We start from the raw sequence: 26465 nt of genomic DNA, 5'->3' as shown, positions 1-26465 counted from the left end.
ATGGCAAAGTTGTAGGTAATAAAAAGATCTAAAACTTTTGTATTCACACATTTTTCACATAACCTCAAAATTTATGTGAAAAATTAAAAAAACCAAGTTGTTGGTTTTTAATTTTTATCTTTTACAAATTTCTTTTTTTTAACGAAATTTGGTGAAAACTTACCTTTCTATGTCTTAAATACGCTGTAATTTATTTGATAAAAAAATTTATTTTTTCACCCTATTTTGAATTAATATCGAAAAAACACCCTAATTTTCAATCGAAAATTCACCCGTCAAAATATCAGCATTTTTCAAAAAGTTGGTGTGCTTTCAGTTTGTTGAAATCTCTTCTTTCCTATGGTAAAAAAAAATATATATATATTACCATAGTAAATCTTCTCAGAAAATGCAAAAAATCGTATGCAGTAACGCCCAGACCAGTCAATCTTTGAAGTGTTATGAATATGTGTGTAATGGTGAATGTGGTAAATCACAGAACAGATTTTTTATTTTTTAGACTTATGTAACTTTAATGACGTTGTGGTTTATGACATTTTCCTTTGAATAATTGTAATGTAAAGGGAGGGCAAAACTTGCTGAGTTTCTTGCCCGTTCTTCTCAGAACAAGGCCTCCTGGTAGTTTTGCGAACGGATGGCGTAGTCTTGCTCTTTCGCGAATTTTGTAAACGTTGTTGACATTCATAAGCATGCTCTAAAAAGCATCTAAATTGAATAAACGAATTTTGATTTTGATTTTGATTGCATTTTTTTTGCCATTTATTTTTGGGCGAGTATTGTAAATACTTATAAACGTTTAAAGCTTTATATTAAAAGAAAAATTAATATATACACAATGCGTTTTCTTAAATGTACAATATTTTTTGACATTAGGTACATTACATAGTGTATGGTGATGGCACATGGTAATAATGATTTAATTATTAAATGAAATAATCCTTATAAATTCAAAATGGTTAAGACCTACAAAAAAATAAACAAAGTTTAAAAATAATATACGTAAGTATTATTAACACAAGTTCTACTGTTAATTAGTGGTTTACCTCTCGAGGTATGAAAATGTTATTTTATAAGCGAAAACAGCAAGTAAAAAACCAATATTGCTTTTAGAATATCAGCGTTGATGTATCTCTCCGCTAACAACATACTCAGACTTTAAGAATGATTTTTAAAAAACTGGCAATACAGAGTGTAGGAGGTGCAGGCACTAGAGGCAGGAGGCATCCATAGGTAACTTGGCTTGCTATAGATTTAATTAAAAAACTTCACATAGTTTTTAAGTAAATTTATTTATTGATTTGTTGTAGATTCAGTATAATCATGCACACAGTACACGCAAAAATTTAACTACCCTAAATAATATATATATATAATAATAACGCAACTGGTTTGTATAGAAGCGTCGTGTATAGTGCCAGTTCTAGTATTCTGCTACTGCATTTTCAAAAGGGACCATATAAATATTATCAGGATCGTATTTCTTCTGGAAAGCCTCATATTCCGACGGATAATCACGCTTGAGTCCCGATAAGAACTGGTTCCATTTACTCTTCTGGGCTAAGGTACATCTCAGGCAGGCAGTAGATACAGCTTCGACCATGTTGTCTAAAAAGATACGGAATATTATAGAAAAATAAGGCGAGTTTTTAAAGAGACTAAAGTTGCCAACAAACCCGAAACAATTATGGTTCTGTCGGAAGTCGAACCCTTCTAGGATATACACAATGGATTTTTTTTTCGTTGCATTGCAAAACTGGCGGCCTAACCGCTTATTCGCAAGAAGTGCAAAAATACACATTACATATAGTTATTAAGAAAAAAACTAAACAGGAAAAATCTCGCTATCTCGTTAATTAATAAAACCAAAAAAGTGAATATCTAGCCGTTAATCAGCATGTAAATGGCCTAGGGACCATTTACATAAAACTAACCTTTATATGATTGACTGAAGGGTTCGCATGGCCTGCGATCGACGAAACAGTCCATATACCATTTGACCCGCTCCGAGTTCTTCATCAGCGTATCCAGATCGATATTATCATTAGCTGTAGTGAAGTACGTTATGTCAGCAACCGCCAACGCCACCAATGACAGAATTATAAATATTCTCATTTTCAAACAGTTGTTATTGCCACGAATTCTTAAATATTACTGAGATATGCGGTAATCATTTTGCCTTTTTATATTAGGATTCCGTAGAAAATTTATTCAATTATTAACCATAATTTCCTGTCCTTCTTCTGCAATCAATCCATGACTGATCCTGAAACTTTAATACTAGAGGTCGTGTTAGCTAAAGACAACACCTTAAACCTATTTTGACTAACATTAAATCATTGTTTGTTTGCTCTCAAAATATTTTCTATATAAATTGATCCAGAGAGCGGAGTCTGATTTACGATTATAGTGCCTATATGTAGTATACTTATATATGGTTTATAATTAGAAACCCACAATCCGGTTTAATAAAAACATTATTTTTCTTTCGCCAAGCCTGATATGATATTTGTTGCTATTATTTCATAATAGCAACATTTTAATTTTTTATTTTTCTTCGTTTACTGTAATAAAAAATAAATATAGTGACTATTATTTGAAGCAATCGTTAATGTAGAACCATAATAATTATATATTTGGATAGAACATAAACAAACAGCAAAAAACCACCTTTTTGTGTGAACGAATGTACGTTATCAATGTTACTAAACGCATTACTTGGTTTTTATAATACATCAATCTTAGCTCGAAGAGTTTTTAGACGTTGCTAGATTGAAATCTTATTTCAGAGAAGCTATTATAAATAAATAAATCTAATGGCAAGTAGGTGATCGCTTCCTGTGAATGACACACGCCGCCGACTTTTTGGGTCTAGCCGGTTTCCTCGCGACGTTTCCCTTTTAGCCCGGTCACTTTAGACAATTGAAATAAAGAAAATTCCGACAAAGCCAAATTTTCGTAGAGACCTTAGGTTTACCACAAGGAATAAAGTGTCAAAAGTCCCCATCAGTCCCATGTGAGCTTAGGGACTTATTCGGGGTCCAAGGTCAAAATTTTAGGTTTTTTGGATTTTTCTCGAAAACGGTAAGTTTTATCGAAAAGTATCTCAGAGCAAAGTTGTAGATCTTAAAATTTTCTATAAAAATGATTTCTATGATTTTTTCTCTAAGACCCACTATTTCCCAGATATTGCGCTTGTAAGAATCACGTTCTACATAATATGCACACATTTCCTCACCACCTGTGAGGTAGTGTACTCGGCGCGTTTTTTTTTTAACGTGGTATCCCCGGTAGGCCTATTCCACGAAACTTTATTATGGATTTGGATTGTTATTTTCAGGAACAATAATTATTTAATAGTATGAAGATTATTGATATGGGTTACTGAGTTTAACTGTCGTTCAAACTTTTTTTTATTACTTTAATCTGACTCATACTCTTCATATTATTCAACTTCAACAATCATGTTTTCTTCAATTTCTTTTTGTTCTTCTTCTTCTCCTTCCTGATAAGCGCTTAGAAATTGTTCAAATGAAGATGAATCAGTTGTCTCTTCATCAATCACATGAATCTTCCTCTCTTTTATTTAATTGAACATTTGAGCAAGAGATACCTTGGCAATTGGTACACGCTGGAGAACACTGCAACCCTACTTTTTTCCAGCTACATTTGGCACTACAACCTTTCTTGCAATTGCAAAAAATAGTGTTAAGAAGTTTTTCTGGAGCAGGGGGCAGTAAAGTTCGAATCGGTTCCAAAGTATTATTTATCAATTTCCAACCCCAGACTTCAGGGTTCAGTTCATTGCCTTGCCATGTCTGGACTTGATAGTATACTTGAAACAAATGTTGACTATCAGATGCCGATGTTGGAGGAAGACAAGATAGCTGTACTTGCTTTTTGTTTCGTGTATTTTTTACAAATGTTAAATATCTGTACGTATCTATGCAATCAATTTTTTTTGGAGCTCCATAAACCGCAAGAAGAAACCGAATTCCTTTAGTAATTAGTATTTGAGGTGAAGAATTAATTTCTGTAAATACTTTTGCGCAGTCAATCAAATCATTTTTTTTTCTTCAAATAATTTTAATACTGAATTTTTGCCCCTTCTAAACATTTCTGACGTAGTATCGCATCCGGTCATCGCATGTAAAAATAAAATAAAGTTTTGGCATTTTGGATAAGCTGATAAACTTTTAGAAGAATATATTTCTGTCCGTTGCTGCGCCTTCCCAGGTTATACTAATAATGTATACATAAAAGAGACACGAGTAGGCATTTTTGCTTGCTTGAGTACCTAAATATGTATATACGTGGTATATGTGTGCATACTATGTAGAACATGATTCTTACAAGCGCAATATCTGGGAAATAGTGAGTCTTAGAGAAAAAATTATAGGGATCATTTTTATAGAGAATTTTAAGATCTACAACTTTGCTCTGAGGTACTTTTCGATAAAACTTACCGTTTTCGAGAAAAATCCAAAAAACCTAAAATTTTGACCTTTGACCCCGAATAAGTCCCTAAGCTCACATGGGACTGATGGGGACTTTTGACACTTTATTCCTTGTGGTAAACCTAAGGTCTCTACGAAAATTTGGCTTTGTCGGAATTTTCTTTATTTGATCACTATTTTTATGTCTAAAATGACCGGGCTATTTACCGTTCGAGCAAATTTTAAATGCGCACATGCAACGAAAGCCATTGCTGCAAAGTGGGGTTCGAACCTACAAACTTAGGCAAGAGAGTCGCACGCTGAAGCCATTAGGCCAATACTGTTCTCAGTAAAGCTAGGCATTAAAAATTTATAATATTTATGGCATTATAAGCAAATTTACTAAATATTTGGTGGAACCTCTTCTCACAATATATAACAAATCTTTTTCCTCAGGAGTTTTTTTTGACAAATGGAAAACGGCAAAAGTAGTGCCCATTTTCTTGAAACTATGTATTTCTATTCTTATCGCCTTGCTAAAATACTCTAGTCTCTAGTATCACTTTTAGCAGTTATTAGCATAGTATTACGAAATGGGTTTATGCAACGTAGATAAACCACAACTGAGATGTGTTAGATCGTGTTTGGAGACCATTTACCTTAACAAAGTTTTCGATGGCGTTTCTCACTCGAAACTTTTGAATAAGTTATACGGCTAATCAGCTCCTATTCTTAAATGGATTGAATCTTACTTTTGGAATCGGCTAGTTTTGTCATTTAAGTCTTTAGGGGTACCTTTTTGGCAATAAGCTAACGTTTATATAACACCAGGGCAATACAATAAAAAAAGCTTCTAAGATACTGGTTTTTTAAAATACAACAGTCTCGTGCGCAGCATGCTAGAATCGGTAGAATCGGTACAGATGTATGGAGACCGCATATGTTGCGAATCGAGCGTTAATAGAAAGAAAAGTCCATTGGTCGGTCAAGCACAGTCGTGATTCGCACGACTAAACAACACTGCTCAATAATTTTTACAGACTACATGTAGTATGTATGTATAAAACGGTATTACAGCAGACAGTGTGTTTCAGAACAGAAGAACTGAAAGCAATGCCACAGAACTACAAAGCAGGAAAATTAATTAAAAAATAAATAGATTGGAACGTTACCATTATCAATGGTAATGGTAAATTATCATTAACAATAACAAAAGGGATCAAAAAAATAAGCGCCTGTTAAAATGTACCGTGCCAATACTTTCTTTGGGTTTTTTGTCATTTATTTATGGGCGAGTATTATATTTAAATAAACACTACTATATGTACAATGAATTTACTTAAATACACAATATTGTTGACATCAGACAGATTACATAGGACTGTGATGGTATATGATGATTTTGATTTAAATATTAAATGAATTAATCTTAATAAATTGAAAATATACGGTTCAAAGTATACGGTTAAATACAACAAACGTAAGTATTATTAACAAAATATCACCTTTAATACTGTTAATTAGTTTTTTACCACTCGAGGTATGAAAATGTTATTTTAAAAGCTTTTGCTTTTGCTGCTTGCTATTTTTATAGCAAGTAAAAAAACCAATATTGCGTTTAGAATATTAGCGATGCTGTGTGATTCCATAACACAAGTCCCTGGCAATGGCCAAGTCATCTATGGTTGCCTCCATACATAACTTTGCGATCTAATGCTTTGCATAGGTGACTTTCCTTTCTATTCATTTACATAAGTAGAAAACTTCACATAGTTCTATAGTAAATTTTTGATTCAGTATAATCATGCACAAACAGTAAAAATATATTTATTCATGTACACAAAAATTTTATTACCCTAAGGGTCTGTTTCACAATGTACGGATAAGTTCTACATAAGTTCCAAATTAGCTATTTATTACTTATTGGTAGAATAAACACTATTGTTGCGTTTCACGACTGTCAGATAGCGCTATTCGTCACATAAAGTCCATCATAAGTTATGAGTCCGATGAATGTCAAATAGCACAATTTATCTTACAAATAATTTATGTGTTGCATAGCTATTTGGTACTTTATCCATACATTGTGAAACAGACCCTAAATGTACGATTAAATTTTTCATGTCCAGGTATTTCTATATATGTAATGTGAGTTAACTTGAAACATATATTTAAGGCTAAGAAAGATAACTCAACTGGTTTGCATAGAAGCGTCGTGTATTACAAGTTCTAGTAATCTGCTACTGCATTTTCAAAGGTGACCATATAAATATTATCAGGATCGTATTTCTTCTGGAAAGCCTCATATTCCCACGGATAATCACGCTTGAGTCCCGATAAGAACTTGTTCCATCTATTCTTCTGGGCTAGGGTACATCTCCGGCAGGCAGTAGAGACAGCTTCGACCATGTTGTCTAAAAAGATACGGAATATTATAGAAAAATAAGGCGAGTTTTTAAAGAGACTTAAGTTGCCAACAAACCCGAAAAAATTATGGTTTTGCTGGAAGTCGAACCCTTCTAGAATATCACAGTGGATTTATTTATTAACACTTCGTTGCATTGCAATATCAAAATTTTATATAATTAAATGTAAAGGAGGGTAACTTGCGGCCTTATCGCTTTCGAGCGATCTCTTCCAGGCAACCACTGTGAGAAAAAAAATGTATTAAATAAGATGAGGTAGGCAAGAAGTGCAAAAATATATATTACATATAAAAAAAATTTGAAAAATAAAAAGTGCACATGAATCATGATATTTTAATTTAAGATCAGTCTCACGCCAGTTAGTAGTAGTTTGAAAGTTAGGGATACGATGTGGACCGGTAATGTTTGTACAGAAGAAGAATTATGTTTACTATCCGTTATCTTACAACTAAAATTGAAGGTATTACACTATACCTATTCTTTAAACAGACCCTGAAAAATTCTAAAACAGTTTTCTTCTAAGTACAAATCACCTCTGTGATCTCGTTAATTAATAAAAATAAAATATTATCTAGCCGTTAATCAGCATGCCCTGGGCCATTTTCATAAACTAACCCTTATATGATTGACTGAAGGGTTCGCACGGCCTGCGATCGACGAAACAGTCCATATGCCATTTGACCAGCTCCGAGTTCTTCATCAGCGTATCCAGATCGATATTATCATCAGCTGTAGTGAAGTACGTTATGTCAGCAACCGCCAACGCCACCAATGACAGAATTATAAATATTCTCATTTTCAGACAGTTGTTATTGCAACGAATTCTTAAATATAACTGAGATATGCGGGAATCGTTTTGCCGTCGACCTGTTTAACCTGTTGTAGGATTCCGTAGAAATTTTATTCATTTATTAACCAGTATCCTTGTCAAGTAGTTCCATCTTCAGCAGTGCGATTGGTAGTTTTCAAGGTGTCGAAATCAATTAATTTATGTTAAGTATTTATCAAGATGATTAATGTCATTGTCCTATCCTCATCTATCGTGACTTGTGTAATTCTTGAGTTTCCTTTTCTTTTGTATTGCATTCGCTATTCATAAATCTGTAACATTCGCTTTTTAGTTTGTTTTTAATATTTATTTTTGCATTACTTTAGATTAAGGTTCTATATTTTTTTATATAAAATTTGGTTCTGCACTTCTTGCACTCATCAGTTTTCTTTTTTTAGATTTTCTCTTACTAGAGTTGCCCGGAAGAGATAATCTATTGGGCCGCCCGTTGCATTCGTTATAATTTTTATGTATTGTGTTATTTGCGATTCTTTTATTTTTATTGCACCGAAGTGTGAATAAATAAAATAAATAATTGATGAAATGAAGTGGGTTTAAATTAACTTTAAATGGATAACATTTCAAATAGTTGCAGTCAGAGCTGATTCGTCCTGAAAGTCTAATACCAAAGAGAACACTTAAAACCTATTTTGACTAGCATTAAATACAATGATTTGTTTGCTCACAAAATAGATATATTGATCAAAAACGCGGAGTCGATACGATTATATGTATTTTATGTACATTATAATAAAATTTAACGGTTTTATAATCTAGAACCCACAATCCGGTTTAATAAAAATATTATTTTTCTTTCGCCAACCTACTCTAATGAGCAAATATACAGTTATGATATTTTTTACTGTTATTTCATAATGCATTTTAATTGTGCTTCGTTTATTCTAATATAACTTTATTAAGTGACTAATATTTAAAACAATTGTTAAAGTAGAAGCACTATTATATACTTGGATACAATACAAACCAACAGCAAAAAATCATTTACATTTTTACACGAATTACTCGACTTTTATAAATAGATCATTCCTAGTTCGAAGAGTTTGTAGGCGTTGTTAGATTGAAATCAGAATTCAGAGAAGCTGAAAAATTAATCTATAGGCGATTAGGTGAACAGCCTCCTGTGCGTGACACACGCCGTCGACTTATCGTCGACACATACGTCGGGGTTAAAATTCGCCGGTTTTTTCACCCTTCACCGTTCGAGCAAATTTTAAGTGCACATAGAAAGAAGGTCCATTGGCACACAACCGGGATCTAACCTACGACTTTAGGGAGGAGAGTCGCACGCTGAAGCCACTAGACAAATACTACTCTCGGAGAAGCTATAGGCATTTAAAATTAATTTCTATATAGCCTTTTTTCTTCATCCGATGTGGAAATGGCTTCGGCCGTACCACAAAGGATATCATAAGGACCATGAAGGGAGCGAAGTACAGGTAGTAATATAATATGTTGCTGTGTGGCTGGCTCGAAATCCTTTATATTTACGGCCAATTAGGCCGTTAATATGGATCGTGATAGATAAAAGTTCAATACCCATGTTTGTTAATGATTATAACGCTACATTAAAATGTTTTATTACAAAGCCAAGTACATCTGGAAGGATTTTACGGAAAAAGCTGTTAATTAGGTAATGCTCTAATGCGCAGCTGTGCAGTCTGTGTTTACGTACTCGTAGGCCCCAGCTTCATTATAGACTCAAGCAGCTCCAGAATCATTAGACAAATACGAGGCATGCCTTTTAAGTTTTGTCGTTTGCAGAAAAAAACACAACTAGAACCTTATAGTATTTTTTATTGTTTTTCAAAGTATTCACCACGTAGCTTAATACACTTTTCCATTCGCTTAAACCAGTTATTATAACATTAATTCCACTCTAAAGAGGGGGTGTTCAAAATGGCTGACTTGAAAGCGTCGACTGCTTCTTCTCCGGACTGGAACCTTTGACCACGAAGACTTTTCTTAATTTTTTGAAATGTAAAGAAATCGTTTACGTTTAAAAGGCAGAGATACGATGTCAGAGAGAGATCTCATAAAAGTTTACTCTTCCCTGAGTGCCTACTATGATACTTTGGATACGGTATGCTGGAGTCAGTTGGTTTATCTCCAATCCCTCATGAGAGCTGAAAGTAAACGTTCACTGAAAGGGATTATTGCAGCAGGAAGTATATATGGCAACATTAGGTAGGTAAATTATTCCAAAAAAGCTACTTTCCAGGAAGATCATGAGTATGGGGTAAATAAAAAGAAGATATTTAAACAGTATTTAATAAAATTCTCAGGTAGATCAACTTATGCTAAGTATAAAATTTAATCTCAAAATTAAGTATAATGTGATGATAAGGAAATACAGGATTGTTTTTACTAAACGCTGCAATTTCTACTTTTCTATTAATATTAACAATTACATACGAAATAATAAATCTTAAGTCAAATTAAGAGTATTTTGCCCATAAAGTTAACAGTTAGGAATGGTCAAATCTGTATCAGTCCATCTGGAAGGGTCAATTGTCATTAAGCGATTGACAGATTGCTAACGTCTAGACTCTAGACAATCTCTTAAGGTGATAATTTGTTTAAAATGTAAAAAAATACTGTTTTATTTAAATTTAATGAAACACTAACCATGAAGTTTGAAGTTCATTAAAATATCTTTTATCACTAAAATATAAGATTGACCATTTCAGCTGGGCTGTAATTGTAAGTTGGTGTTATAGTTGCTCTTTAAGTCTTAGTTGGAAGCCGCCAAAAATTCGTTGAAGGACGCTGTGAATTCATTTTTGGGGTCTTCTTTCTGGACAATTTTTTCCCACATTTCTGGAAGCTTAGTTTTAAATCCGTGAACAACGGTACGAATCAGTTCACGCTGTTTTGGAGTGCACTTCGCACAATTTGTTCTTAGGGCTTCAGGAATGACCTCTGCAAGAATATATAATTAAGTACCTTCTAAAATAGATGTCTCCTTAGCTAGGGTCGTCACATGGTAAATGGTATAGAAATAAATTAATAATACAAAAAATAATTAAATGATGTTAAAAAAAGGCAATAATAATATAACATATGATAAAAATAAATAAATCTTAGTGACACTATTTTTATCTGTCTCATAAACACCTTAGGGTATGGAGGACTCTTTTCTATTTATCGACTACACAATTATCTGGGATTTGAACCCAGGACCTTACACTAAGATAATAAGTAAACACAAATTTAATTGTTAATAATATTCTTATCACTTATAATTCTTACTGCAACTTTTGTTATTATGAGTCGAAAATATAACCTTGACAATTGGTAGAGTAATTAAAAAAACATTACACAATTCAAATAAAACCAGTTCTTGAAAATGACATTAATTAAAATCTCTTTATATGATAAATAATGAGTCATCTCAATGGAAAAGCCCAAAATACTGTGTCAAACACTGACCGTTGTGATAAATATTATCAAAAAATTTTTAGTATAAATGGTCTTATTTCTATTGTTTTCTCTGTCTGTGTTTGACTAATTATTAGGTTTTCTTATAACTAATGTTATAAGAAGAAAAGATTTCCAACAAATAAACTCAAGAATCTTTGATTTGAAGATTGGGTGTATTTATATATTATGTTTTATGTCAAGGACATTATTTATCAATATTTAAATATGCATTAGGTAGTATTCGAAACTTTAGAAAAGGTAAGTTGTAGTATGGCCTTTGGCTACTTACTTTTGAAGTCATTTCCTTCAGGTGTGCATGGTCCTTGTTCAAGGAAACATTTTCCATAATTTTTAAGAAGACGAGTATTTTCAACTAACTCTTGTGCATTGAAGTTGTCATACGCTGGGTTGTAGGTATCTGCGGGTAAGGCAACTGCCGCCGCTACAACTGCTGCCAAAACTAAAATTGTCTTCATTCTGAAAAAGAATATCATATTAGCATTATGTGATACATATTTGTTAACTTTTTGAAGTTACACTCCTTTTGGCGCGTTAGGGAAAAATTATGAGAGTAAATTTTTACGATGCGCGCGTACACCGTCACAAAACACCGACACCGTGAAGTTAGCATAGTAAACATTTTAAAATAAGAAATGTCCATTTTTTAATTATGTATAAAAAAAATTGTGATATTTAAATAAACTTTATTTAACTACGTAGACAATGCGTTATAATAAAACTTTCAATTATTAAAGGTATTAAATACCTTTTTTCTATTGTTAGTGTCATTTTTTCCACTAAAGTAGAATAAGGCGAAAGATAAAAATATTAAAAAGATTTTTATCTTGTTACGCCGAAGAAGTATAACTTCTAACGCGTGTACACACACGTTTTTGTATGAATAAAAGCACGACTTTACACTTCAAATTAAGAACAACTTGAACTTTTAAAACTAGTCACTTTATGACAAATTATAAATTAATAAATTACTTACTTAACTGGTTGCTTGTTCCTCTTCTGCCCTGATACTGCGTGAATTATTTAAATGCATTCTTATATATTCTGTATAGACGACCTTAATGTATGTAATGTACAGGCTGGCGAGGAGCTTGCGTAGTTTTTAAATTAGGCCTTCAGAAATTAACGACCAGTCGCGTATTGCGTAATGTTTTATTAATTTAGAAATTAATTTAGGTACCTATTTAGCAAAGTCATTGATGAACTGCATAAAAATATTTCGGTATGATTTACACGCTTAGAGAGCAAATGCACACATTTTTTTTCTATTTAGTATGTAGCTATCAACTTTTTAATATAAAATGACCTGGGGCCTTAGTCAAGACAGTTCGTGTCGAAAAGTTTTCATACAAATTTAGTTTTTGACTTTCTACATACACTACTGTTTAGGCATTTTGACTAAGGCCCATGTGCTAATGTCACAGAATACATATTAGTCTGTCCGTGCTTAATAAGAACGAAAGATGAATTCTATGATTTTATTAATGACTCCCTTTTATATAAACTAAACCAGACATAGTGGAAAGCACTCTTTCGACTCTTTTAGTCAAATTTTGTTTACGCTGTGATGAAAAAAAAAACGGAGCAATTATACAGATTTATTTTTTATAAGATCTATTCCATAACTACCATATTTCGATTGATCGGATGTGTCACCTAAATATGGCAGAATCACTGACTATCTATGGATACCATAGTAGCATATTATTCTTCTTAAATGTCCAATACTATTTTACCAAATCAAAATCGGTAAACCTAAAAAAAAAGTATGTATAACTACACTTCCGCGGACAAGAAATCGCGAGTTTAATATCAAACATCGCACGATGTGTTTTTCCTTAGACAACCGAATGTCATACCGCAAAATTAGCTCGAACGTGATAATTATTTGATGAAACATCACCTAGGTTGGGTTTGTATTAGAATTTCAAGATCAATGTTACACGTACGTAATAAAAACATACAAACCGTACATGCTTGATTTATAAACATGTTTTCGTTAAAACAAATTTGTATTTCGAGGAAATACTTAAAAAGAAGCGCAGTCTTGACTCCGATAAATCCATTATTGTTTCGAATAATAGAAAAATTATTTAAATTTTATTTGGTACTGATCTAAGAGGCCATAAAGTATCCGCAAAGGGAAAGACTTATTAAATATAAATAAGTAACTAAGCGTACAGAAATACTGCATTGTCAGGGTTAGATTTCTCATTGTTTCTATAGATCAATCCCAAGACCTTTGAATTTAACCACTGCGTGGGTAAACTAAACCCTACTAACTGAGCTACTGAACCAGTAAAAAACATTTTTCAATAACCGTAAGTTGTATTTAAGAACTCGTCATAGTCGTAGAATAGTGACGGATCTCACAAATAGTACGTAGTAGTAGTTTACGGGGCACCTATTTCAAAATAATATATGTAATCATGTTGGTTTTTTTGTCATAACTTTTTAATTCATATTCTGTTATAATGAAAATAAACAAAAGAGTTTCTTTTGAAACAAAATAAAAATAATAACATTAAATTACACAGTTTTCTAGAAAAATCACATACTTCTATGAGCGTCTATCAAATTCGTCACTTATTAATTTGAAATTTAAAACACATGTATTTTTTTAAAAGTAGCTGTAATATTTAGTCAATGTAGTGTCAAAATATGATAAAAAGTGGATTATGGATGTTTTTCAAATCCGACATTGTTCGGATCATCCGTCTGTCCAAAAACTACATTTTATGAATTGTGTCACCATGTTCTTCCGCAAAATGAGCGAACAATGGTATTGCGTTTGAGATTATAGTTAGATTTTGATTAAAGCGTCACAGGTAAAAAAATGGCATTTACTATTCTTTAAGATCGGAAACATAGATTGACCCAACTTAATATGCGTTCACCTATAAAACGTAGTTGTTGAACCAAAGCCACTTATATTGTCCTGTGTCCACACATCTGATTACTTTGAGACATGCCTGAAGATGTCCTTAATTACCGTGCGTATTAATTGAACACAGAATGAAAAATCCTTTAATGCACAAGCTGGAACTCTTAAAGGGATTAAAAGTTAAAGCCATTAGGCCAAGATCAATGCTAATCTTAATAGAAAAGCATTAGACTTATTTATGTCAAGAGCGGGGCATAGACATGTGTCAAAAATCAGTCTGTGAACTACTATTTAATTGTATGTATTCTGTAAGCAATGCCATCCATAATTAAATGAATTAACGTGTGGTACAATCAGAGATTAGATCAGAAGAACAATTTGTATTCATAATAGATAATTGTGCTGACAGCTTCCAGTATTCTTTTTCACAGAAAACATTGTGATTACAAAACACATTTAGGTATGAATTATTTAAAAGTAAAGTAATATTGGCCTGTGTATGTTTTTAATTAAGTTTTATATTAATTACGCCTTCATTCATATACGCCCTTCAAGATTGCGGATATATCAGGCGGATATTAATATCCCTTCCCTGTAACCCATAAAAACAACGTTCCTAAATGATCCAAAATTTTTACATACATTTTTTACACCTCGGAACTACGGGAACTCGAGAGAAACATTTTTGCCACACATACACAAAAGCATAATCATCAAGAAATTGAGATAATAATATGTCAGCGCTAGAGTTTACTGAACTTCACTTTGGGAACAACGCGTTAAACATTTAGTAAATGTTCCCATTTAAATGTGTAAGCACACTTTTCCGTAACAATAAAGGAAAATAATGTATTTTATGTAAAATACTTATTTATGTGATTGTATTATTAAATTCTGTTTGAGGAAATTAGAGTTTATCAAGAACGTCATAATGTAAATAGGTTAAAAAATTAAAAATAAAACAATAGTCTAGACAAGAAAATATTTCTATAGTTTTTATAGCAGACATCGCTTAGAGGTTTGCAAATTCTTCCCAACCCTGATATCGTGCTTTCGTCCTTGGCTGTGAACCAACGTTTTGCTTTGCGTGAAAAATAATATTGTTATTGTTATTTCCTTTGGGCCTTCGGAGTTATATTTCAACGCAATGATTTCCGTGTTATATGCCACAATAAATATGTAACCTAATATTTCACATATATTAAATATTTCATATACATATCATATATATTTTTCATATTCACAGAACCGGATTCAAATGGGCACCTTACCATTTACTATGGACACTCACTGGCTTGCGAGTACGAGCGTGTGCAATTCACACTAAACTAGCTGCTGTGGTCTCTGGCAGAATGACCAGCGCTGTGGAACATTCTCCTCCTCAGCATAATGCTGAGCCAGGGCCAATAACAAGCACAGCACACACGCATTACACACTTGAAACGAACCGAATGGGAAAGGGGAAAAAAATATCACTCACTAAATATATTTTTTCGTTGATTATTGTTATTTTGTGTGTATTTGTTAGTAATAAATGTCTATGTCAATATTTTGTTACAATCTTTTGATAGATCTGGAGCTTTACCAGTTCTAACATTAAAAAATAAAACCCGATTGATTTTGTACGATAGATTTTAAAATAATCTAGAATCATTTAAAAGCCTTATTACGAAGATACTTAAAATGAAGTGTTTAAAGTTTTAGCTTTTTAACTTACCGCAAAATTGTGTGGGTCACATTTTACTAACACAAAGGTTATGACATAAGAAAAATAGCGTAAGCAGGTCTGACATTTGGAAGAGTCTTTCTTCGAGGTACAAGCTGTGAATGAGTTATTAAATCTAAATTAAGACAAACTGCAGAAAAAAACATCGTTGCGGTTATGCTACACTTTAATATTTACAAAAATCATATTTTTTTATTTATTTCATTTAAATAAGCAAGATTACTACCGAAAGATAATGACGTAAGTATTGTCAACAAAACAAAAAAGCTATTTTAACACTGCAGTGACCTCCATACCCGTTCTCTTAATAAAAAAAATATCATTTGTTTATATGAGTAACTTAATGTACACTTGTGAACAACATAAAGGCTGTTTTTATGTCTTTATTATTTCAATTTTTTGTAAGAACATAATACAAACGGGAAGGATTTTCATTTGATGTTCAGTGATTGCCATAGACACTCATTGACAGAGGGATCGCGAGTGCGGTGCATGCTTTTAAGAATTGTTACGATCTTTGAAGGAATTGGAAAACTATATTATTTTAATAATTCATTTCCATTCGTTTGGAATAGTATCGGTTAGGTTAGAGACCCTGCATATAACTTACGCGACAACCTTTTAGGTCTGGGCCTCAGATTTATATATCTGTTTCATGATCATTTGTCAATCTAATTGGCAAGTAGGTAATCAGCCTCCTGTGCCTGACACACGGTCGACTTTTTTGTCAAAGCAAGCCGGTTTCCTCACGATGTTTTCCTTCAACGTTCGAGCCAATGTTAAATGTGCCCATAAAAATAAAGTCCATTGGTCTACAGCCGGGATTGAACCTACGACCTCAGGGATGAGTGGCGCTTCTGGAATCATTAGGCCAACACTGCGTATGCTGGAACTTGGTTTGAGTAAAAACAATTCGAAGAAATATATTATTTATTTTTTAAAATAGACAAGCGTATCTTTGTAAGTTTAGAAGGTTATCATTTCAACCGTTTTTATAATTGGTTACGATAAAATGTTCTATTTATTTAATCATAAGGAAATTAAAGATCAGTCTACACGAAACTGTTGTTAAAACAAAAACCCTAAAACAATACAGAAAATGTCAAAATTAATTGTGAGTATTCATTTTAATATGCTTTTTAATCTTTATTAATAAAACCTTAATGTAATTTAAGGCTTTAAGTGTTTCCGTAAACGTTATACGAGAAATATTGAACAAAATATTACTATCAAAATTTTAAAAAATAAGACAAAAATGATGTTTATTTGTAATATTTATGTGTTATGTATTTTCACAATTAATATAATTCCTATATAAAGTATATGCATGTCAATAGTAACAATTAAAAAGATTTTTATAAAATAGGACCCCTTTTCGAACCTATATTACTTTACCTTTCATCAAAAGCAATTAGAGGCCGGGTCTCTTTGGTGTATTGATATACCACATATAAAAACTAAATTGTTATATGATCCTCAAACTAAATCACGACTAAATTATTACATTTTGAGCAGTGTTGGCCTAGTGGCTTCAGCGTGCGACTCTCATCCTTGAGTTCGCAGGTTCGATCCCCGGCTGTGCACCAATGGACTTTCTATGTGCGTTTTAACATTCGCTCAAACGGTGAAGGAAAACATCTTGAGGAAACCGACATGTCGTAGACCCAAAGAGTCGACGGCTGTGTCTAGGGACAAGAGGCTGATTACCTACTTGCCGAGATCCAGAAATCTGAGCCCAGACCTAAAGAGGTTGTAGCACCACCAGTTTAAGCCACCAGTTCATGTTCAATTTTAGCAATCACCAGGTTGGTAGTTCGTTCAGCAGAGTAAATGCTATACACGGTGGCTCATTAATTTTAGTAAATAAACAACTTAAATTTAAAGATCGTAAGGATATTGTGAGCCTATCTGTTGAGCGGACAATTGAATTAGCCTGTATAGAATTGGAGCAGTTCATTATATTAAGCGTGTACAGGCCTCCTTCAGGATTGTATGATTGTTTTGAAAAGGTTATGGATGAAGTATTGCACAAAATCTGTAATTCTTACAAGTCTATCATCACTTGTGGTGATTTTAATGTTAATTTGTTAGAAAATTCTGGGTCAAGCACAAAAATTATAAGTTTGTTTCAGTCATACAACCTTGCCAACCAATTTTTGGAGCCCACTAGAATAACTCCAACTAGTGCCACATGCCTAGATAACATTTATACAAATATTATACCTATATATATTATATTTGTGGGTTACAAAGAAATTATTAATTTAATAGACTCAGATCATTGCGGACAATTGATTACTATTCCAAATCTAAACAAAAAAAATACTAAAAAAGATATCACTGTTAATCCAAAAACAGCTGATCGTTTGGAATCATTTAAAACTAAACTGTTAAGTAAATTACCACTTTTGTCAACTAATGATGACCCTAATGAACAATATAATGATTTTTTTAATATGTATTGCACACAATTTGATAACCCTTTCATTCCAAAGGCATTCTCGGTTAATAATAACACCTGCTTCAGTGACTGGGCCACCTTTGGTATACATAAAAGTAGAAAACGACTTTATGAGTTGTATGATGAACGGACTTGTATTAACAGTGCTGAATTTAATGTATATGTTAAGAATTATATCATACGCCGTAATGAAAATTCGTGATTTAACTTGTTTAGAGACAGCCCGTTTAGTTTACTTTAGTTATTTTCATAGTGTGATGTCGTACGGTATTCTGTTGTGGGGAAATGTCGCCGATATTCAGACAATTTTTGTTTTACAAAAAAGGGCTATTCGTTCAATTTACAAATTAAGTCCCAGACACTCCCCCAGAGATAAATTTAAAGAAATTTATATACCTAATGACTGTGCCTTCTCAGTATATCTATGAAAATCTTTTGTATGCTGATAAAAATATCAATTTGTTTAAAAAATTCAGTGACGTCCATAACGTGAATTCTAGAAACAAACACAAATTTGTTGTTCCTACAACCAGGCTTAAAAAAATAAGTGGTTCGTTTAGATGCCAATGTATACGTTTTTATAATAAACTACCTAGCCACATTCAAGAACTAAGCCTTAATAAATTCAAAAATAGTATAAAGCGGAAACTTTGTCAGAAAGCCTTTTATACTGTCAAAGACTATATTGAGGACAAAAAGGCTTGGGATTAAGCTGCTCCAATAAATTTGCACAATTAATGTTGATTTAAATACCTTTTTACATACTCTATGTACAATGAAATGAATATTTACTTTGTAAAGTATTATTTATACAATTTTTTATTATTGTGAATGTGAAGACTACGTGGATCATTGTTTTTTATTTATTGAATCCTTTTCTCAGTTTTAGTCATAGTCTGACAGTTTGAGTAATTTATGCGGCCTACCCAAATGTCTTGCCTTTGGACTTGACAGGTCCACTCAATCTGTGTGGTTCTTTCCTCAAAAGACCATTTCAGACAACAATCTACATGGTCTTCACATAATCTTGTTAGTTATGTCTGGACTTTAAAAGAGACTGTGACCTCTGAGTTTGTTTCGGAGTTTCTTCTCAGAGTAGTCAGATAGGAAACGTCGATCTCATCTAGTTTAAAAAAAAAAATGTTAGACGTGTAAAAGTGTTTGTAAAAACCTACTTACAGAAATAAATCATTTATCATTTATCATTATCACTGATTTATTATATTTTAATCATTACATTAATGCAAAATAATAAACTCTAATATACGTCCTTTTTCCTTCTCTCAGTACGATAGAGGACAAATTGCAAAAAAACTAATGCACGTTGTACAATGTCTATATAACATAAAGCTTATTACACATTAAATATTTGCTATTTGCAATATTATGTCTAGACTTTAGTTAATGTATTGATTTTCATTTGTTTTAGATTGTTCTGTTAGTAGTTGCCGTCATTGGAGTTGTGTGTGCTCGGCCCCTGGCTTTCCGTGAGTATAATTTATTAGCCAATTTAATGAATTTCCAATCACTTGCAACTGCCAACCTAGGCCTAGGATATACTTACATACATCCTAAACCTCACAGTCTATTTTCTTTGGTAGCATAATCACTGAACAGAAATTCGACCGTGCCCTCTGTGTACGGTGTAAGCACTCGCCCGCACAACCAAAAAAGCCAGAGAACAAATTTACGGACCCTTAATAAGACCGCTAGGCTATGAAGCCCTTATAGTTTATTAATCAATTCCAACCAACTAAATAATTGATATTTCTATTATACAAATTAATTAGGATTAGGGGGATGAAATATACAAGATATAGTAGAATAATGGTTTCAAAAATTCTACCACATCTATCACTGGTTTTTCTAATTAAATATTTAAATAGATAGCCCACAGCGGGAGGGACCGTTAGTTTAATATGAAATATAAGGGGAGAAAAACATCGCGAGGCAGGTCTGGATAATTATGGTTACTGGCTTGGCAACCCTAAGACCCCAAAATCACCAAGACACAGAAATCTGAGGCCAAGGGGTTGTAGCTCAACTGTTTTTTTTTAAATATTCTAAACCTGTTTCGAGTCTATACCTGAATAATAATTTGACGTGACGTTTGTCAATGTCGTTATTGTAACACGATGTAAGTATAATTTAAAACAAACAATATAGACTGTAATAAATTTGCCGTCATATGTCAAAAAAATATGTTAATTAGTACCTTGCGTTAACCACAGACAATTTCTTGGCTAATCATGATTTTTTTTACAGCCAACGACGATGGAAGCCAAGGTAAGCTTACTTTATGTATTTTCCTTAAATCCAATGAAACCTTAGGCAAACAAAATTCATTTTTCGATTTTATTCTAAACCATTGCTGACCGGAAACAATTTTATTGTTTCACCAGCTTTATAGCCTGAACGAACATGGTCGGAACTCTTATATGTTCCTAATCCACTTAGCAATGGCTGTAGTAACGTTAATAGCTATGTTGGTTTAAACTCGAATCACAATATAATATATATTACTATTGTATGTAGTAAAAAATTGATATCTGGGGACACAACAGTGCCACCATGCTTTTCTCGAAGCAGTTCAGAACGTTCAACCCCCTATAATTTCGATGCAATGTATTTATTGAAAATATAAAAGATTTTGAATATTGATATGGTTAAGATGTCTCATGCTTGACGGCTCATTGGTCTAGTGGTTAGTACCCCTGACTGCGAATCCATGGATCCCGGGTTCGATCCCCGGCTGAGACAAAAATCGATGTGATGAGCATTTGGTGTTGTGCTTAGGTCTTGGGTGTTTAAATATGTATTTATATGTCTATCTATCTATAATATGTATGTATATCAGTTGCCGGAACACAAGCTTCAACAGCTTAGCATGGACTAGGTCAATTGGTGTGTGTGTCCAATAAAAAAAAATACGTAATAACTTAGACACAAAGTGTGAATCCAAAGTCCTCAGTGCTTACTTAAGGGAAGTAAGCACTGAGGACTTTGGATTTATGAATCTCAGAACTTTATACGGATGAACTGCGATTTTTTACAAGTTATGTTTTTGATGGCATATGATTTGGCATATTATCAATCACATTTAATTAACAAAGTACTTCTTTTACAGTTAATGTCGCGGAGGGCGGTGAGAGTGGTAAGTACTTTGTACATTATCTCTAATTTACCTAATAAATAGTTTTGCTTACAAATGATAAAATTCACTTACTTGACTAAAGTACGTGTGTTCATAATACAATTGCGTCATACGAGAGTTCTGAGAATGTATGTTCATTTATAACGCCTAATAATAGTAAATACTCCAATACAATTGACAAGAGTCGAAACTAGTAAAACTTGTAATTAGTAATTGTATAAACATCTTCGATTCCTGAATATATTTTTTCATTTGTGCTACAGCACAAGTTACAGTTCGTCGTTCCAAAACTGTACGTTTTTTTAAGTCAGTTTTGCCGCGCACTACCACTATGTGGAACCAGCTGCCCCCTGAAGTATTTACGAACAAATGCAACTTAGGGTCAAGCAAAGGGCGTACCAATTCTAAATACGCCGGCAACGCACTTGCGTGCCCTCTGGAAATGAGAGTGGGCGATGGTACCATCAGGTGAACCTCCTGCCCGTTTGCCCTGTTATATAAAAAAAGCTGATGTAGCTTCCTTCCCGCCTTTAAGGGTATGTCGCCGTATACCCTTTTTTGTTCTGCATTTCCAAAAATCCTTCCTATATACTAATAGATCAATTTCTGGAATACAAGCTTCGACTCCATATAGCCCTTGATATGTACGGAGGAAAAGCTTTATGTTAGAACTTAAAAAAAAATTAAACACCTTTCTATTACAGTTCACATTGTGGATGGAGGTGAAAATGGTAAGTTAATATATTTGTTCCTTCGGCTTGTGGAAATCGAGAACATTCGATCACACTCGAGAATGTCCGGATGACGTTTTTTTTGACAGCTTTGCAGCCCTCCCCTTTCTTTACGTCACTTGTAAATTGTCTGATTAGTAAAATATACACTTTTTAGCATGCAATTAACTCACTCTACCTTAATCTGACGCTAAATTTCTGATACTTAATTTTTTTACTAATCTGATTCTTGACGGGCGGCCAAATAAATGGGGCTCATATTTGTTGGAGGTACTTAACCGAGTACATGGTAGGTTTCCCCCTGTATATTAATCTGCCACGCTGTACTAAATCTCTAAATCCCCGCTTGGGCTCGCCTACTATTATGAAAACTCCAATTTTAGCGCTGCATAACATAATTATATATAATATGTATAAATAAACATAATATGAATGGGAAAGTCTATGTCCATTCTTTATGAGAAACTAAAAGCGTAATTAAAACAACGGTTTAATTGACAAACCATTATACTGTTCTTCTACTAATTACTAAACTAATAAAGATAGCTATTATGATGATGATTAGCTCTAGGATTACAAAATAAATAAATAGTACATCTATCATACATTTTAAGATAAAATTTACCATAAAATTTTTGTTTCAGTAAATGTTGTGGACAACGGCAGTGACGGTAAATAATATTTATTGTTATAATTAATTAGAGCGAGAAGCGAATTAAAATATTCCGTAATACATAATTTGTTTTTATTTTAGGAACATTTTCGTAATAAATTGGCATATTTTGAAACTGATTGTATACTCGTACGATTCCCAAAAATAATGATAAAGACTTATAAGTGTTACGTGAATATTAAATTTATTATCAATATTAATATTTTTGTTATTCTTTAAATTTCATTTTAATATATCTGTTTTATTTTGCAGTTCAAGTAGTGGATGGACGTAAGTACTTTGTATATTTATTTATTACGCATTTAAGACGCTTATAAAAAACACTGTAGATAATACAAAAACAGCTGATGTTTTCCTTGTTCAACGAATTAATGTCGCAATGCAGCGAGGAAATGCTTTAAATTTGTTTTGTATTACTATATATATATTACTAGCGTATCCGACAGACTTTGTCCTGTACACACGTCTTACATACACAAACATATCTAATAATGTACTTAAATCATTCTCGACTCCACTTGAACAAACAAAAAATTTCATCAAAATCTGTCCAGCCGTTTAGGAGTGTCATTAAGAACATATTCACAGAAGATTTATATATATATATATATATATACTAGCTGTTTTTTGCTGTATAGATATGTAACCTAGATACCGACTGCAGCGCCGTCTGCCGGGCTGATTTATAAAAGTAAACCATCCAGGGCACCACCCAAGACTTACAAAAAAGTTCATTCAAATCGGTTCAACCGTTTAAGAGGAGTTCAGTGACATACCCGTATAGTAGAATTATATTTATATAAAGATTATGTACAGAATAATTAAAGTGTGAGATAGTTGAATGATACATCTTCATTAGGTTATCGGTGAAAAGATATATAACTTTAAAAAAATCTTTGTTTCAGCCAACCCTGCGGGTCCTCGGAGTGATTAAATAATTGTAAATAAAAGCTTGTATAATGCAATTTATTATGTAATGTAAATACACACTAATGCTTGTTATGTATTTATTTATTTAACCACTTAGTATTAAGTGACCTGTTAAATAAATCTTTAGTTTATTTTTGTTGTGCAAATCTATGAAAACCTAGTAGTCAGGTATTTAACGTAAGTAAGATATAGACGATAAATAAATAAAATATATCCGGTGTAAATAGCGAGTCGGTTATAAAAAGCCCATGGAATTTTCCCAAGAAATCATTTTATAAATTACAATAATTTTGGTTCAAAGATCGTCTAAATAGAAGATAGGTAAATTCCACTATAGTGTCAATAACCCTAAAAATCTCGAATTAGCAAATACCAGATATACAGACAAGACTTCTGCGTGTCAAATCTAAAACTTTTTGACATTCAAGTTCATAACGATATCCTTTTTTTTTTTTTTTTATAGAATAGGGGGGCAAACGAGCTTGCGGGACGACCAAAAAGGGCAGTCCACGCAGCCCATAGACACCCATTTTTAGTGGGTGCGTTGCCGGCCTTTGAGGGAGGAGTAGGCTCGTTTTTTAAAAATTTGGAGGTCGTATCTCTGAGGGAAGACCCCTCCCGGGAGCCGATTCCACAGTTCGCTAGTTCGCAAAAGAAAATGCCTTGTAAAGCGGACCGTGGAAGACCTCCAACCATCAAGATGATGCTGGTGAAATTTAGAGGTCGTTCGGCTCGTACGGTGATGAAAACAGGCAGGAGGGATCAACCCAAACAATTCTTCCGAACACTCTCCGTGATAAACTTTGTAAAAAACGCAAAGAGACGCAATGTCTCTGCGTAGCGATAGAGAATCAAGCCGATCAGTAAGACATTGGAGATTGACAATTCGACAAGCCCTTCGCTGAATTTGGTCAAAAGGAAGAAGCTGGTATTTGGGAGCACCGGCCCAGAGATGCGAGCAGTATTCCATATGAGGTCGTACTTGAGCTTTGTAGAGCTGCATACGTTGCACCTCAGTGAAATACTGCTTAGCCCTACCCAAAACACCCAGCTTTTTGGAAGCCAGTTTGGCTTTTTCTTCCAGATGACTGCGAAATTGGACTTCTTTCGAAATGCCAACCCCAAGGATACTGAGGATGTGTGACGAACTAAGGAGAGCGCCTTCAAATTGAGGAGATACGACAAAGGGATCTTTCTTGGCAGAAAACGAACAAACCTGAGTCTTTGTACCCTTCATCTCGCAATACTCCGTTCCTGTCAGACATCGGATCATTCAGGCTATGACATTTATGTAAAACAGAACTCCTTCATACGTGTGGACTATAATATATCTTGTGTCAGGGGCCAGTCTCCATACAGATAAGCCGGCATAGCCAAATCGGTCTGGGTAAAATAATGTTTTTAAATATTCTGTAATTTGATCCGTTTGAACCATACTTAACTAGGTACATATATTTAGTATGTATAAGCCTCCGGCTCTTGATATTCAACATCGGCTTTTGTAAGCAATGATTTTGCATATTTTGCAATTCCTAATTAAATATACTAGATAAATAATGTAGCAGAACTTCGCATTCTAAATACCATGTTATTTAGAATTTATCGCATTAAATCAGCTACAATCTTTTACGTGATTTAACTCGTGAAACTCAGTCGAAATTAAATTTACTCCAATTTAAAAAAAATATATTTACGATACCCTTTTTCGAAGCACTATCATTGACAAAACCTAAATGACTATAAAATTTTAACGCCTGCTTAAAAAAGCCATCCATCACCAAAACTGATTGCTCAGTGTTTATGGTAGGCGTTATAATATAATTTGTTTTTTATAATATTATTCTAATTAGTTAGTTAGTTAGTTATTCTAGTTAGTTTGTAATCTTGATGGTTAATTGATGATTATTAAAAACTATTTTATCCTTTTGATTTCTTTTAAACTCCTTCGGTGACTGTATTTTTCAATTAAATACTAAATGTAATTAAAAACAAACCACATTCACTTATTTTCTAATTAAATTCAACGTAGATAGTGATAGAAGTAAATGTAAAAAAGTCCATCTATAAATAATTGTTAATGACAAAAATAATTATTGTGTAATTATTCCTTGAAGTTTATATAACTTACATAACTATCTGATAATAGATGTTATCTACAAAAACACAAATCACGTTACTGTTTTATGTATTAGAAAATATACATTACTATTAGTAGTATTACTAAAATGATCACCCACGAAAACGTTCACAAAACCTTTCTACGCAGTAAATTGATTCAGTATTGTGAAATAACCAATATATAGTCAATAGTCATGATGACAAAGCGGAAAAAAACAATAATTAATATTTCGTCGCAATACGCCAGTGTACCTCGCGGGTATTTAATTTTGCAAAAATTCTGCGTTATCTGTGTATCACAATGAATTGAATTACTTCCAATTATGGCAATAGACCTAATGACGTCACAGTTAAAAGAGTTATTGGGTTTAATTGAGTTCAACGACGATCGCCAGCAGCTGTTTCGATCTCGAATGCATCGCTCGTGTACTAAGTCAAATAATGTCCGCATTTCTCACCGCATTTATATGTGCCATAGTATTGGTAAGTCTTTACTTCGTAATACTTTTGATGTAATCATGCATTTATATTCCTTTTTCAAATCGTCACAGATTAACGTTAATTACATAACCACAGACTATAGTTTTATATTATACGCGGATGAAATTGGCGGGAACTTATTTCAATAATATATAATTCAC

The 26465-nt window shown here is 33.0% G+C and overlaps 3 protein-coding genes and 1 long non-coding RNA gene across 4 annotated transcripts; 1 reads left to right on the top strand and 3 right to left on the bottom strand.

Moving 5' to 3' along the window:
* Positions 1-1361: 1361 nt before the first annotated feature.
* Positions 1362-2145, bottom strand: LOC125060616 (ejaculatory bulb-specific protein 3-like). Its single transcript, XM_047665575.1, has 2 exons — positions 1932-2145; positions 1362-1605 (listed from the first exon to the last, which is right to left on the bottom strand). The coding sequence occupies exons 1-2, from the start codon at positions 2110-2112 to the stop codon at positions 1421-1423; spliced, it is 366 nt and encodes a 121-aa protein (XP_047521531.1). The 5' UTR covers positions 2113-2145; the 3' UTR covers positions 1362-1420.
* A 4383-nt stretch (positions 2146-6528) lies between these two features.
* On the bottom strand, positions 6529-7702 carry LOC125060571 (ejaculatory bulb-specific protein 3-like). Its single transcript, XM_047665515.1, has 2 exons — positions 7475-7702; positions 6529-6847 (listed from the first exon to the last, which is right to left on the bottom strand). The coding sequence occupies exons 1-2, from the start codon at positions 7653-7655 to the stop codon at positions 6663-6665; spliced, it is 366 nt and encodes a 121-aa protein (XP_047521471.1). The 5' UTR covers positions 7656-7702; the 3' UTR covers positions 6529-6662.
* Positions 7703-9963: 2261 nt separating this feature from the next.
* LOC125060637 (allergen Tha p 1-like) lies at positions 9964-12257 on the bottom strand. Its single transcript, XM_047665615.1, has 3 exons — positions 12124-12257; positions 11419-11606; positions 9964-10628 (listed from the first exon to the last, which is right to left on the bottom strand). Exons 2-3 carry the CDS (start codon positions 11603-11605, stop codon positions 10441-10443), a joined length of 375 nt encoding a protein of 124 aa, XP_047521571.1. The 5' UTR covers position 11606; positions 12124-12257; the 3' UTR covers positions 9964-10440.
* A 4485-nt stretch (positions 12258-16742) lies between these two features.
* On the top strand, positions 16743-23778 carry LOC125060682. Its single transcript, XR_007118900.1, has 8 exons — positions 16743-16871; positions 19648-19705; positions 20484-20504; positions 21346-21372; positions 22077-22103; positions 22748-22774; positions 23029-23046; positions 23682-23778. It is a non-coding gene; the product is annotated as an uncharacterized LOC125060682 (long non-coding RNA).
* Positions 23779-26465: the final 2687 nt, after the last annotated feature.

The sequence above is a fragment of the Pieris napi genome, chromosome 2 (assembly GCF_905475465.1).
Source record: "Pieris napi chromosome 2, ilPieNapi1.2, whole genome shotgun sequence".
In the NCBI taxonomy this organism is placed as follows: Eukaryota; Metazoa; Arthropoda; class Insecta; order Lepidoptera; family Pieridae; genus Pieris; species Pieris napi.
The sequence above is the reverse complement of the archived record's forward strand: the minus strand, read 5'-3'. Positions and strand labels throughout refer to the sequence as shown.

What these genes read in the sequence shown, in the direction of transcription:
- LOC125060616 (XM_047665575.1), bottom strand. Translation starts at nt 2,112, where the DNA reads ATGAGAATATTTATAATTCTGTCATTGGTGGCGTTGGCGGTTGCTGAC. An exon ending in CTTCAGTCAATCATATAAAG is followed by an intron (nt 1,606 to 1,931) that starts GTTAGTTTTATG and finishes GTATCTTTTTAG; the next exon opens with ACAACATGGTCGAAGCTGTA.
- LOC125060571 (XM_047665515.1), bottom strand. Translation starts at nt 7,655, where the DNA reads ATGAGAATATTTATAATTCTGTCATTGGTGGCGTTGGCGGTTGCTGAC. An exon ending in CTTCAGTCAATCATATAAGG is followed by an intron (nt 6,848 to 7,474) that starts GTTAGTTTATGA and finishes GTATCTTTTTAG; the next exon opens with ACAACATGGTCGAAGCTGTC.
- LOC125060637 (XM_047665615.1), bottom strand. Translation starts at nt 11,605, where the DNA reads ATGAAGACAATTTTAGTTTTGGCAGCAGTTGTAGCGGCGGCAGTTGCC. An exon ending in TGAAGGAAATGACTTCAAAA is followed by an intron (nt 10,629 to 11,418) that starts GTAAGTAGCCAA and finishes ATATTCTTGCAG; the next exon opens with AGGTCATTCCTGAAGCCCTA.